The sequence below is a fragment of the Fusarium falciforme genome, chromosome 10 (genome assembly GCF_026873545.1).
Source record: "Fusarium falciforme chromosome 10, complete sequence".
NCBI lineage: Eukaryota > Fungi > Ascomycota > Sordariomycetes > Hypocreales > Nectriaceae > Fusarium > Fusarium falciforme.
In genome coordinates, this window is record NC_070553.1 from 483,688 (window position 1) to 499,155 (window position 15,468).

General features: G+C 34.9%; 2 protein-coding genes across 2 annotated transcripts; both read right to left on the reverse strand.

The window, feature by feature from the left end:
• Positions 1 to 9,368: 9,368 nt before the first annotated feature.
• Positions 9,369 to 12,257, reverse strand: NCS54_01208200 (Hypothetical protein; the record flags this gene model as incomplete). Its single annotated transcript, XM_053157331.1, has 1 exon — positions 9,369 to 12,257. Exon 1 carries the CDS (start codon positions 12,138 to 12,140, stop codon positions 9,369 to 9,371), a length of 2,772 nt encoding a protein of 923 aa, XP_053013306.1. The 5' UTR covers positions 12,141 to 12,257.
• A 1,310-nt stretch (positions 12,258 to 13,567) lies between these two features.
• NCS54_01208300 (BZIP transcription factor) lies at positions 13,568 to 14,991 on the reverse strand (the record flags this gene model as incomplete). Its single annotated transcript, XM_053157332.1, has 4 exons — positions 13,568 to 13,696; positions 13,840 to 14,519; positions 14,592 to 14,792; positions 14,889 to 14,991. The coding sequence occupies 4 exons, from the start codon at positions 14,989 to 14,991 to the stop codon at positions 13,568 to 13,570; spliced, it is 1,113 nt and encodes a 370-aa protein (XP_053013307.1).
• Positions 14,992 to 15,468: the final 477 nt, after the last annotated feature.

Sequence of the window (15,468 nt, forward strand, 5' to 3'; positions counted from 1 at the left end):
CTATTAATCTTATCCTTAAGACTAATTTTAGTAATTAAATATTATTAATAAGTAATTCTAATTTATAAAAAATCTCTTTTTATTAATATAATATTAAGCTAAGTTTCTAAGTATATTTCTTTATAAAAACTTTTTAAAATATAAGATCTTTTTACTTATATTAAGGCTTTTAGCTCTAAAATTATACTTTATATTTATTATTTTTACTAAGGCTTATCTTCTAAGGTAATCTTTAATTATTTTAATTATTATTTTAATTATATTAATATAAAGGTTATATATAATAGGGCTAATATAGCTTCTTTTTATAAGTATATATTAATACTTCCTCGCGGCTATTAGCTGATTTTTTATAGTTATAAAAAATATCTAAGAGCATAAATATCTAAAAGATAAAGAGGCTAAGGTAAAGGCTACCTTAGAGGAGGTAATAGCTAAATTTACTTATATCTAGAAATAAAAGAGGTTACTTAAAGCGCATAGTAATAAAGCTTTTAAGTATAGCCTTTATGCCTTAGAGGAATTAAATAAGCTCTATAAGGAATTATTTATTATTATAAAGGTATATTCCTTTAGGGCTATTAATTTAATTAATTAAAATACTATTAGTCTTAATAAGCTTATACTTAGTATTATTAATAAAAGTTTTTTAAAAGGTATTATATATTAATAAGGTATTTTAAGGGTTTTTATATATTTTCTAAGTCTAAGTAACTTTTTTATTTAATAAAATATATTATTTTATTATTAATTTTATTTATATTAAAAATAATTTTTATAATATATTTTTCTAGCTTATTAACTTTTATTTTTAATTTATTATTAATTTTAATTTAAATAGTTTTTTTTATTAATTTAAGTAATAAAATATAAAAAATTAAATAAAGCTTAACCTTAGGTAATAAGTTTAGTTTATAATTATATTTTAAGATTTTTTATTTAATTTTATAAGGTTTAATATATTTATAATTAAGTTTTTTATTTTATTATTTTATTTTAATTTTTTTATTATAAAATAGATTATATTTTCCTTTAAAAAAATTAATCCCTTAATTTTTTTTTATTAATATATTTTATTATTTTATTTCTAATAAATTTAAGTTTTATTTATATTTCTTTATATAAGTTCTTTAATTAATTACTAATAAGGATTACTTTAAGGTTAATAATTATATCTCTTATTTATTAATAGGTATCTAATATAAACCTAAAGTTAATATAAGCTAATATAATCTTTATACTTTTATTTATTACTATATTATAGGCTAATTATATAGCTAATAGCTTCTTAACTTAGTTAGTTTATTTATAATTAATATAGTATTAAAGGTATTATTTTAGTATTTAGTTTATATATTTAATTTATTTATTTATCTCCTTATAATAAGCTAAAAAGAGTTTATAATTAATTCCTAAGTATTTTATAAGGCTTTATTAGAATTTTAAAGTAAATAATAATCCTTAATTTATAATAATTTTAAATAATATATTATATATTTTAATAATATAAAAGTAAAAAAGGTATATAAATTCTTTAGCTATTATTAATTCTTTATAAGGTATAAAATAAGAAAATTTTATAAGTTTATTTATAATAGTAAGAATATTATTATAGAAGTTTTTAGTAGCTAGTTCTTTTAATAGGGGTAATTTAGTAATAAAATTTATAATAATAGAGTCTTATAGTTATTATATAATTAGGAGTAGTTATAGTTTTTTATAAGGTTTATAGTATTATGCCTTAGTTTTTATATAGAGGTTATATTATTTAATAATTATTATAATTATTTTTTTTATATTAGGGAAAATAAATATTATCTTAACTTATTCTAAGGTTTTATTAATTCCTTAATATCTATATAATAGGTAATTATATATTTTATATATAAGTTTATAGCATAGTTTATCTAAAATTTATTATTTATTTATCTTTTTATTTTCTAGGAGTTATTTATTATATTATTAGATTTATTTTAGGAGTAAATTACCTTATTTTACTATATAAGTAGCTATATTAATTTAATAAGGTATTCCTATAACTCTATCTTATTTATAGATTAATATTTTCCCTTATTTTTAGATATATTTATAGATAATATAATCCTTAGTTTACTTATAGTATTTTTCTAGGAAGTCTCCTTAGAAGTATTTATTAATATATCTTATTAATTTTTCTAGGTATTTATAGTTTATATTATAACATTATTAAATAATTTATTCCTTATATTTCTTTTTTAAGAAATAGGTCTATTTTTAGCTTATTTATATAGCTACTTTATAATATTTTTTATATTAAAATATTTTTTTTTATATTTTAGCCTAGAGTTTATAGTTATTATAGTGCTATTATATAGCCTAGGTTATTTCTTCTAGGTTTTTATAATATATAACTTAATAGTAATAGTAATTAAAGATAATCTAAAATACTTTATTAAGGATAAAGAGTTTTCCTTTATAGGTTTATAATTTATCTTTTTTTTATTAATATCCTTATATATAATTAATAAAGTCTATAACCTATTATTTATATTTCTTAATAAATATAAGGTGCTTTAATAAAAGTATTAGCTTTTATATTTATCTAATAAACTTCTATTTAAGGTATCCCTTTAGTATAAAATATAGAAATTACTCCTTAGCTTTAATCTTTCTTATATCTAGATTGGGTTATTAGCTAATAATATCTACTTTGCTATTCTTTATTCCCTTAATATAGATAATAATATAATTAAATTCTAAGAGATATTTAGTATATTATAGTTATTATTTACTAAGTTCTTAGGTTTTTATAAAATAGGTAATATTCTTATAATCTATATATACCTTAATTTAATACTTACTTTTAAGAAGGTAATACTAAAATTCCTTAAAAGTATTAATAATTATAAGGAATTCTTTATTATAAATAGGATAATTAAGTTCTACTTTATATAGCTTATAGGAATAAAATATAATAAGATATAAAAGTCTTTTATTATTTTATTATTTAATTTAAGCTCTTAGTGCGAAGTTAGAGGTATTTATTTTAAGTTTTATTAATTAGGATAAGTTAAATATCTTAAGTATTAGTTTATTTAGGATAAGTCTCTTAATTATATAAAAGGCTTTTTATGCCTTATTTCTAAATATAAATATTTTATTTTTTTTTATAAGGTTAGTTAATAGTGCTATAATTTTTTTAAATTATTTAAGGAATCTATAATAGTAATTAATAAAACTAAGAAAGGCTTATATTTCCTTAATATTAGTTAATTCTTTTTAGTCTTTAATTATTAAGACCTTTTTAGGATTTATATATATCTTATTATAAGAGATAATATATCTAAGAAATTCTACCTCTATAATATAAAACTTACTTTTCTTAGGTTTTACTAATAAATTAATATCTTATAGTATTTATAATACCTTATAGATATATTTTATATGTTTTTTTTCTATTTTAAAGAAAATAAAGATATTATCTAGGTAATATATAATAAATATATCTAAGTATTCCTATAGTATATTATTAATTATTTATTAAAATATAATAAGTATATTAATAAGTCTAAAAGGCATAATAAGATACTTAAATAATCTATACTTAGTATAAAAAGTAGTTTTTTATTTATATCTTTTTTTAATCTAGATTAAGTTATAGGCTCCTTTAAGGTTAAGTGCTATAAAGTATTTTATTTTAAATAATTAATCCTTTAACTTATTAATAAGGGGTAATAATATATAATCCTTAATTATAATAATATTAAATATCTTAAAGTTAATATAAAATTAAAGCTTTTTATTTTTTTTTAGGATAAATATAATAAAATATCTAATAAATAACTTATTTTTTTTAATATATTTTTTTATAGTATTTCTTTAATATTAATAATTATATCTTATTAAATAAGTAAAGTTTATTAAAGTTAGGTTATTTCTTATTAATAAACTTAATTTCTAAATTATAATATATATATAATAATAGGCCTATCTTAAGTTCTTTTATAAAGAGTTTCTTATAGATTTAATATTAAAATAAGATATTCTTAAGTTATTTATCTTTTAATATCTTTTTAATTTATTTAAGGTTTTTTTTTAATTAATAGAATTATTATATAATATATATAATTATTCGCTAGTTTTATTATTTCTATTTATTATAGTATTTATATTATATCCCTTTAGGTAGAGAGGTATCTTATATATACCTCTACCTAACTTTTCTAATATCTTTAATAAAAATTTAAGATCTTATATTTAAGTTATTATTTAATATAAAAGGCATCTTATTATTAAAAGAAAGGACCTAGCTAGTTCTCTAGTTAAAATATAAGTTAAATTAGTATAATTATAAGTACCTAAGTATAAGATTATATTATTTATTTAGTATAATATTAAATAATATCCCTTAGTTTTTTTTTTTTTACTAAAAACTTTAAGGTAATTAATCTTATTATTAATAATACTATTATTATAATTAAAAGGGGTTTTTTCTAAGTTACTAACTAAATAAGGTATTTATTTATATCTTTATAATAGCTTAAGCCTATTTATTATTATTAGGTTAAAGTAATTCTATTTAGCTCTATTATTTACTAAAGTATTTAATTATTTTCTCTTAATTTATACTTTTAGTTCTAAGTAATATTACCTATATACTTTATTTATAAAGTAAAGAGCCTTCTAGGGTAATTTTTATCCTTATTTATTTATCTATTACCCTATATTAAATAAGCTATCTAGTTTTTTAATATTATATAGCCTAAATAATTAAACTTATATTTACTATTTATATAGGCTTTATACTTATAATTATTTACTTAGCTATTAATCTATTCCTAATAACTTTATTTTATAGCCTTATTATTATTATAGGTATAATTTAGCTATTAGGTTTCTAAGTAGACCTTATTAAGGTCTCTGCGCTAGATATAGTTAGCGTATTCTTATAGGGCCTTATCTATAGGTTTATAGTCTTTTCTAAGGTATAATTAAATACCTTTATACTATTTCTTATTAATAGCATTTCCTTAGTAATTTAAGAAGTTAAATCCTTTTTTTATTATATATTCTAGCTAGTTATATATAGCTAATACTTATTATTTATATTATAAGTATATTTCCTTATAGTAAAGGGTTACTTTTATATTAAAATAACTTCTATTTAATACTTCTTTTTATTTTATTATAATTTATTATATAATAATAGTAATTTATTATTTTAGGCTAATAGCTTTTTCCTTTAAGGGATAAAAGTATAATATAGTAATATTAAATCTTTTATATTATTCTTTTACCTTATACTAAAAGGTTTTATAGGCTAAGTAAGGTTTAATATTAGGTTAAGGTAATTAAATTAGAAAATAGTTATTTTATTATTTATTTATAATATATATATTATAGTAATAGTCTTTATATAATACTTAAGAGATTTCTTTATATTATAGGTATATAAGTATTATATATAAGTTATCCTATAGGTTATAATAGGGTTTAGGCTACCTAGGGTTTATTATTATTTCCTTATAGTATACTTATATATAGATATCCTCTATATTATCTATATTTTATTATTTTCTAGCTAGTTAGATATATTAGGCCGCTATATTAAGCTAATAGTATTTATTAATCCCTTTGTAAATTAATATCTTATAGTTATTTTCTTAAAGTGCTATATATTAATTATATTATTATTTATAGACTTATATAGTATTTTATTCTTACTATATTTATACTCTTATAGAATATTAATTATAATTAATAGGTTTATAATATCTATTTAGCTAAGTAATAGTAATTATTTATTATTTATTAAGGGGGTTTTTCTTCTTATTATTTAATTTTAATAATAAGTTTTATATATCTAGGTTAATAAGGTATAACTAATAGACCTTTAAGGGTTTAATTAGTTTATAGAGTTATTTCTTTATAATATTACTAATTATATAATTACTAGTAGCTTATTTCTTTATTAAGTAAGTAGCTTAATAAGGCATAGTAACTTCTCTAGGTTAAAGTCTTATTTTATTATATTCTTTTTATACTATCCCTAATATCTTATTAATATAAATAGCTATCTAGGAGTTATTATCTTAATTAGTTATATTTAAGTATTTCTTACCTTCTAAGAGGTTTTATTATAACTTAGATTAATAGTATTTTTCCTTTATATTTTATTACTTTTTTTAATATTTATTAGCCTTATAGCCTTTCTTATAATAATAATAATATTTAATATCCTTATTATCCTTCTAGGTTATTCTAAGTTCTATAAGTCCCGCGTAGGTCTTATAAAAGGTATTACCCTTAGCTTATTTTTACCTTTAGGACTAATTAAAATTATTCTTATTGCCCTAAATTTATCCCTTATTAGATTTCTCTATATATTATTTAAATTATTAATTATTAATCTTAATAGCTATATTAATATAATCTTAAAGGTTATTAGGTTTTTTTATCTTATAGAGTTTATCCTTAATTTTATCTTTAAGTCTTTTATAAAATATAATTTAAAGGGTATTTATTTCTTAGTTAAGAAAAGAAATAATTTATATAAACTTAGCCATATAGGTTAAGGTAGCTTTTATTTATTATAAGTTTTTAAGTTTTTATATAGCTTATTATTCTTTATTAATAATTCTAAAGTTATATTTAATTATATCCTTAAAGTTTTTATATTTAATAAAAAAGAGTTATATTTCTTTAGTAGGTTTATTTCTAAGAAAGTTATATAGCTTAGGCTTAAACTAAGTAAATATATTACCTATAAGGTATTTATTAATATATAAGACCTTACTTTTTATATTAGCTATTTTAATAAAAAAATATTATTAATATGCCCTAAGGGATATAAGAAATATCTTAATATAAATAACTTATTTATTAAATAGCTCTAAGTCCTTAGGCTTAATAATTTTATTAATATTTTTATAAGTAATATTAGTAATATTATATTTAAATATTAGGCTACTAAGATTATAAACTTATTATTATATTAAGTTATTTTATTAAGCTTAGAGTATAATAAGTTAATTAATCTAATTTTATTATTAATTAATTATTTATTAGTATTATTATTATTATTATTTTATAGCTTAATAAAAGTATTTTTATATATTATTTATAGATATTTTTATACTTATAAGTTATTCCTAAGTAATTTTAATATTATTTTATATATTATTTAAGAAGTTATTATATTAAGTAATTAGATAATTATATTTATTCTTAAGTTTATAGACTTTATCTTTATATAAGGCTAAGATAATATATTTTTTATTATTATTATTTATATCTATTAAGATATTAGGTTTTTTTAGCTTAATTATAGGCTATCCCTATTAGGGGGTAATAAATAGCTTACTATGAGAGGTAAATAAGGATCTAATATTAGGCGCTATAGTAATAATATTACTTAGAGTATATAATATATTATTAAATAAAAGCTATTAATATATAATAATTATATATATTCCTAAGGGATAAATTAGTTATGCTAGGTTTATATTAATAGAGAGTATTAGGTATAGTCTAAGTAATAAAATATAAATTATATCTAATAATATACTTAAAGGTATTAAGTATAACTAAGTTATATTCATAGCTAAGGTAGCTATTATATAAGAAAATATAATAAGTAAGTTTTATATACTTATAGTTACTTCTTTAGACTAATATTCTCTAGGTTTAATCTAGGATAGGACTAATATATTTAATGTTTAGTCCTAGGACTAATATAAGCGACGTTTAGTCCCTTTGGTCCCTTGCTTAGTTAGAGTGTTTCTGCTATGCTTCCCCGCCTGGCCCATGTCATGGTCGTGATAATTTTGGGTTTAATTAAACAAAGAGGGAGTTCGATAAATCTTTACAGTTTGGTTGACTATGACGTCTTATGTTAAAGGCAATGAGTCCTCTGGACTAGCCTCCTCAAGCTTGTGTATCTGCCTCCCGTCCCAGGGACCTGGCCCCTCTGCTGATGCCACGCTTCTGGATGACATCCTCCCCTTGGGATTTTAGCCGTGAAACTGGGAACAAACACTCCTACCTTGGGGCTAATTTCTTTCTTTCCTTTTTTTTTTTTTCAAGGAGTACCCCGATCGAGACGATGTTGCTTTGAAATGAACACTCTGTATCCAATCTGATAAAGGCCCAAGGAAAATGTCAAGGACGGCCGAGAGCTCTTTGGGCATTGGGGTGCTACCAGGCAAAGCAATACTGCATGACCAGGAGTGAGGCTAGGAATAGCTCGTAGTTCATTCCCTCACGACCAGTTTTCGTTCTTCGAGCACCTCGCCATCAGCCCAGGGAACTGAAAGAGCTGGCATTGGTGTCAACCAACGTTGTCTGCCAGAGCCCGGAGCGGGGCCGTGTGCCAGGGGTACTGGCACAGTATTGCCTTCCGTGTCAGAACTGTGTGCTGGCATAAGCAAGCAATTGTTGTATAGACGAAAACCAGTTTATACAGCATCCGGGAGTGGCTTTGGTTCTTTTTTATATGTAGTTTAGTCCCAGTTCCTGTCCTCTGGTGGTGGTCCCAGGATCGGGGCCACAGAGTACTGTGCCATTGTGTGGGGACATAATATGATATCTGGTGGATCCGATACGATCAATTCGATCAGGGTGATAGTGTTCAATACGATGTGGAGCCCAAAGATGATTGTTCTCTTCATCTCCCAGGGCCCCTCTTTTCCTCGAGAGGGGTTTTATGTCATCTCACGCCCCGTCTGACTAAGGTCAGGATATCGATCTATCAGAGGTTTCGTAATACGGGGTCACAATCCAACAATATCCTATTGCATGCTAGCCAGATCGGGGTATCATATTATTTGCCAGCCTTTTTCCGAAGGACAGTACATGATTGGCCAGCCCATGCTTCGGGATAGTATATACGCTGCCTAGCCCATTTCTTAGGACAGGATACGTATCGAACTTGGCTAGCCTTGGTAACCCGAGCCTTCTCATAACAACCGATCTTAGTTGGTAAGACTCACAGTAGTGTTTCTGTGTTCTCGTACACTCGCGCTGCTGTAGCTCCACAGCAAGTACTACCATAATCCTTACAATTGGAATTGACCCTTGAGAATAAGTTCTGTCGAGTCACCTGAAGGCTTCGCTTGACATCACACGGCGACCTAAATATACTACAAAGTCGGCCTGAGCCAATAGTTACTACATACACCTAGTTCGCATTGTGCACCCATCATCCTTACTATTTATTATTCCCAAATTCTCTTTGAAATATGGGAGGTTCGCATTAGATGGACATACTTGTTGCAAATGTTAAAGTTTACAACCTCAGGTTCTCCTTTACAGTATGCTCACTCAACATGTTTCTTCGGTGGGCCCCCCACACTCGCAGAGAAAAAGGATAGTATCGGATTCGAATGCTCTCATAACATTTCTCTGAGTGACTGAATGCTAGCTCTCACTGCCTGATCATATTCACTAGTGTTGCTGCCGTGAGGCGATGGGTAGATGCAATCATCAGCATCCAACCATGCCTCCAATGAATCGACAAGAGCCCCCAACTCGATGCCAGGCGGCATGTCGACACATTGCTGATTTTTGACAATATAGAGCAGCCCTTCTATGATCTCTGGAATTTTGCACTCGTCCCAGAGCATGCCGCCTTCTGCGAGACAGCGCCGTGGCACAAGGTTTGCATGGACAGCGAGCAAGCCCGGCGGCATCAACAGAACATCGTCTTGCTCCAGGACAATGAGGCGACTCTTGCCCTCGGGAGACCAATCACGGCCATCTCTCGAGAATCTTTGCCAGTCCCCAGCGTCCAAGTCGGTGGCGATGGCCCAGATGCTGAAGCCGGCAAGACAACGTACCCAGCTGCCAACCAGAGGGTCCATGCGGGAGCCAGAGAAGGCCCCCGAGAAGCCCAACATGTCAAAGCCAAGGCTGCCCTTGACCCCACTGAGCTTGACCTGACTGCTCCGGCCCATGACGCCTGCCACGCGATCAGCCAACATGTAGAGGAGCCCAAATCGAGGCAGCCTGGTCAGCAATGGTTCGTCGGCTTGGGCTAGACGGCCGAGGTTGATGACGTTGCTGACGGGGGCAGCTGACTCGGGCGAGCTGAGGTCAACCTCGGCAACGCTAATGCAATAGTCCTTGACGCTCATGGAATTGCGCGTGCCCATCATGCTGTTCTGTATGAGCACCTCTTGCTCGGGGAAGCGCTGCCATAGCATGTCGATGTACTCTGCGATATTATACATGCCTCTGTCCTGGAACCTTTGTTTGATGACAACAGGACGCTCGAAGGCAAAGCCACTCTCACCGTAGGAGCGGAAGGTATCCCAGTCAAGGTACCAAACATCCGCCTCCTGCTGGGAAGCCACACAGCTCCGGCCCAAGACATGCTCTGGCTCGACGTAGATGCTGGCCCAGCGTTGTGCCTCGATCCATTCTAGCTGTAAGAGACGGTGTGGTGCCGCATAATCTGAAGTGTGAGGCTCTCGTAGTTTGCCAATGAACCGGCTGATTTCAGGGTCATACCGCGCTCGCAATGTCTGCAGCAGCGTTGGAAAGGCCCTCGATGGCACAGGCTCGTCGACAACACCGGGATGGGCTTGGACGACAGAAGCATCCGGCATCTCGACACTGCTGCGATCCGAGGTGCCTGGGCTGGACCCCGTAGCTTGAGGCGCTGGAATGTCGGGGCTTGTAACGTCAAGGTGTGCTTGTGTCTGCATCTGACCAGAGTTGTTCTCTCGGCTCATGTGGAATAGAGCATCAAGCGCCTCCACTTCCACAGCATATGACCCCTCTGATAGCGTGACCATGTGTTGCAAAGTATCATGACTCTCTGGCTCGACTCGTCTCATGTCCTCAAGATCTGGCTCATTTGCAGGCTCTATGTCCATCCCTTCGCCTTGTGCTGTTGTGTTGTCGTTGGCCCCATCATGTTCCATATTACTCCCAACGTTGTCACAAGTAGTCCCTTCATCATCCCGATTGTCGCTCTCATGCCTGCCCTCAATTCTTAATTCCGGCTCCTGTACTCTTCTCGGCCTGCAGTCTGGCTCGTCCGCGCCTTCATCGCCAGCAGCTTCATCCAGCGTTTCCGTCACCTCAACAGCATCGCCCGAAGAAGAATCCGAGTCTGCATGCTCAGGAGGACTAGCCTCGGTGGGGTATGAAGGGGGCTCAGCCTGGACTCGCAATCCCAAGCCTCTTTGACTAGAGAACTCCCCATCACTATGGATAACAGCGGCCCTCGTCAAGCGGCGTTCCGAAGAAGCAGCCAAACGCTTCGAGGGTTGCGCCGAGCTCGGCACCGACCTGATTCGCTTAGGTACCTTTAACGGTACACTGCCGCCAGGGGGCTGTGAAGTGGGGGAGAAGGAGAAGGAGGAGGAGGAGGCCGTTTCATCCAAGCCATCACCATTGACTGATGGCACAATCATGTTGTAGAGATCTCGCTCGAGGCCGAATGCCCCGAGACTAGCCTCCTTCACCTTCTCCGCCGCAAGGTCCATCTGCTGCCGAAGGTCCAGAGGGGTTGTCCTCTGACGAGCAGCTTCCAGAGCCGAGATGATGTCGGAGCGTTCAACGGGGGAGTGGCGGTTCTGCACCTTGGAAGCCGCCGAGTGCTCCCCGATCAGGAGCGCCTTGTTATTGCCGCGCAACATGCGAAGCTCATGTCGGGCAAGCATCTTGGAATTCAGCAGGTCGACGACGTCGGTCCAGCACGGGACCAACACCGCAAGCTCGTGCAACTGTCTCAGGAGAGGCAGCGGCAGGGCCTCCCAGCCGTAGTAGTGGAACCTCTCGCCTCCCCAAGCGGCGATCACGCCCGACTGGTGTCTGATGTGCTGGCTCTGCCGGTCCCGCATATTCTTGCCGCGCTGGGCGAGGCGGTCAAATTCTGACCATTGCTCAGCATCAGCGCCGCCTTCACGGCTGCCTGAGGGGCCGAGGAAGGGCAGGAAAGCCGCCGCTATGTTGGCACCGAGCTGATCGATTGTGAGGATCTTGTCGCGGTACTGTCTGTGCAACTGCTGCCGCTCGTGCTTGTTGGCACACGCCTGGACATCGCGGTAAAAGTTGGCCGCCATATTCATGGCAGCCGTGGCGGGTGATGTGGTGTGGTCGATAGCATCGGTCCCGACCAACGTACTCGTGGGGAGGGCATCTTGCAACTCCATTGCCCAGGCTACAGCAGTTCGGTAAAGTCGCGTTGAGATGTAAGGGGGGAATTGAGTTGTAAATGGGAAATCTTTAAGGGCTGCACCTGGTATCAAATATAAGTGCTTGTGCACTGACTGTGTGTGGATTAGTGAAAACGCTGCTAGGGGGGGATGGGGGAAGGGGGAAGGGGAAAGGGGGATGGGGGATGGGGGATGGGGGATGGGGGATGGGGATGGGTAGCGACGCAATGCCCAGTTATATAGGTCTCTTGATGTGTTGAGAATTTGCCGGTTCCACATCTAAGCAAGCTCAAAAAGGCAACAATATCAGACTGCAGGATGTAATCCTCGGAAGCTTAGACGCATACTGTCATGGAAAAATCCTACCTATCAGGCTAAAAGAGAGGACTGATTAGACCGCTATTCACAGTGTGACTCATGCGATACCCAAGAACCATGTCATCCGCCTGCTTAACATCTATCACAAGTAATCCAGGTCCAAGTCCGAGGATGACGTGACAGGCGTGCGTCAATGCCCCCAAGACTTCCCTCGTCTGGAAGCATGCTCAGCCGCGTCAAGACTGGTTTCTCCCAAGGAAAGCATTCTGCACGGAGATCGAGGACGGAGCAATGAGGCTACCGCCTCATTCTACAAGAAAAATGAATCTATCACAACTGTCCAAAAAAACGAGGAGCTATGAATTGCGTTCTCACAGAGACCAAGGGGCCGTGTTGCCGCATATAGCTGCACATGTAATCGGGGAACAGCGTGATGTATCTTTATCGATTTTCTCGGCTCGTTCTAGCCCGTGAGAGAGCCAGGTTGCATGTTCCAAGACATGTTCTTCCTCAAGCTGTACTGACTAAATAGCTTTCCCCTGAGCTGTTGGAGCAACCAAGCCCCTCCCTGCAGCAGTGGCCATCATTGCGCATCCTGAAGATTGATAACAATCGGTCATAAAGGCGCTAGCCTTGAAGGTTGGGCCGATGGGCATGTTTGCTGCTTCAACGTGAGACCGAGGCTATTGGCCGATCTGAGCATACTACAAAGCATACGAGAGGAGATCGACTGACGTTCGCAATGAGGGCAAGGCCTTGTGTGCAAGGCAACGCAATGCTTCTGCTTGGATTCGATGATCTGAATGTTGAGAGGTGCATCGAGCAGTAGGAGTGTTTACGTAAAATTGCCGGGAGGCTGCCAAGCAACACCGAGAGTAACGCTGGGAGAGTGACCACCCCGTTCTCAAGATATTTGCGCGGCATGCTCTTCTGCTGGGGCTGGCTACCTGCTTCGGAGGCCTTGGACTCACAATTGACCCTTTGGCCGCTTTGGAACCAAGCAGTGTGACCGTAGGTTCTTCAGTGTTCAAAATTGCGTGCTGCGTTGGCTACAGAGGCCCTCTGTGTGGGATGCGTCTCCTGTTATTACACCATTGACCTGTTGTTCAGGACCCATTACTTCGCGAAGCGCACAAAGTCTCCATGATTCGCAGGACTGCTTCGCAGTCGGAATCATGCCTTGATGCATTTGTCCTCGCTACAAGCGTCGTAGCCAAAGCCCATAGGTTTGGGAGCTGCAAGATTGTTCAGTATTAGGCCGCTCTAAACGTTGCCTTTTGTGCGATCGCCCTCGGGGCGGGGAAAGAGGCTTTAAGGAGGAAGAGAGATGGGAACTGTAAGGGCGGGAGGACCAAAGGGGGGGGGCTGAAGCACACACATTGTCTTGGAATGTTCGCCTGTTTCTCGACCCTCGACTTGTTCCAGCGGTCTGGCCTCCTCCCAGCTCCGGGCTGGTCATTTCTCGGAGAAAAGCAGTGTCTGAGTATTCCTTCCTGAAGAGCTCAAGCTCGTCGACGAGAATATCCTCGGCGCCTTGAGTGATCTGTTCTTGAAAACCTCGCCGCTCCCAATGACTCCAGTCCTTGGAAGCATCGCGCAGAGCACCCAGCAGCCGGGGTAGCCGCCGATTGCGGCTCAGCCTCTGGTCCCGATCTAGTGGCGAGGTCTCATCAAAGGTTTCCGTATAGTAGGCCTCTATAGCTTCATCAAAAGTCGTGAAGCCGGCCTCGATGGCTGAATCAACGATGTGGCGTATTCGGTCCTGGACGGGAGCAGCACGGTCAATGCTTCTTCCGCCACGCGGGTGCGGATTTGTAGCGGCATGGCTGGGTATCTCAGGACGGGCATATTCGAGAGGACCAGGTTTGCTGCGCTCGAAATATGATGGCATGTTTATGACGGAGCAGTCGTCCTGTAGTCTCCGTAGGACATTTTGCGGGTCCAACGAGAGAGAGGTGCCGTGCGGAGACAATGAAGCGTGAAAGTCTGAGGCGGTCGGAAAGTCCAGGTGATGGCTGCCAAGGCATCCTTCTGAGGGATATGCTGCGTCTATACTTGCTAACAATCACAATTCACGCATGTCAGCAGACCGCTCCTCCTAAAGCAGAATATGTGAAGCTGCAGACGCACCAAGGTCGAAAACAGCGCTAGTCATGAGATCGTGATGAGCTGCTGGTGTCGCAACATCTGGATATGTAGTCGAAGCCGCGTTGGAGTCAAGAGGAGGGTTGGTGATCTCCGACCTCGGTGTTGGTGCAGCATCAATGAAGAGCTCTTGCAGGGCCGGGACTTCATCTTCAAGACCTTCAAGTTTGGCCTTGAGGCGTTCACCTGAGGATGATAGTATCAATATTTATAAAAGAAAAAAAAAAGAAAAAGGGAAAATGGGCTTGAACGGGAGGTGAAAGACAAGCTTTTTGTACGTACGATAGGCTCGTTGAGGAAAACGACCGTGCTCTGTCTTCTTTCCTCTTTGATGGCCAAGCGGCGACTCGTGGTCTGATTCGGGGCAAGGCCTCTTGAACGACATGGCGGTAGGTCACACACTAGGTCTGAACGATTATTGGCTGACCTGTTGTTGGTTGAGCAACAAGCTGGACATAACTTAGTGGTGGGCACCCTAGAAGCTTGAGGAAGGTATATAGGCAGGTGGGAACGCCCTCTGCGGCGTGGGGTGCGGAGCCTCCATCTGGTTACTTATACAGAGTACGGAGTACGGTGGTCATATTCCCGCTTCGTGGCAGTGCCATGACGAATGGCAAAGATCGTCTTCCATGTATGTTCGGTCTTAGTCCGACAGGGAGTAGCTCCCCTGTTCGTACAGGCTGTAAGGATTACAAATGTTAAGTCAGTTTCAAGCCCCCTAACATGACGATTGTGGCATGTCTCAACCGGGGGGGTAGGGGTTCAGTTGAGGAGAGAACAACACTCGGTGTTGTGAGGTGGGGAGCTCGCTTGTATTTAACAAATCTAGGCCACCCTGCCTTATCTTGAGATCCCGACCCGT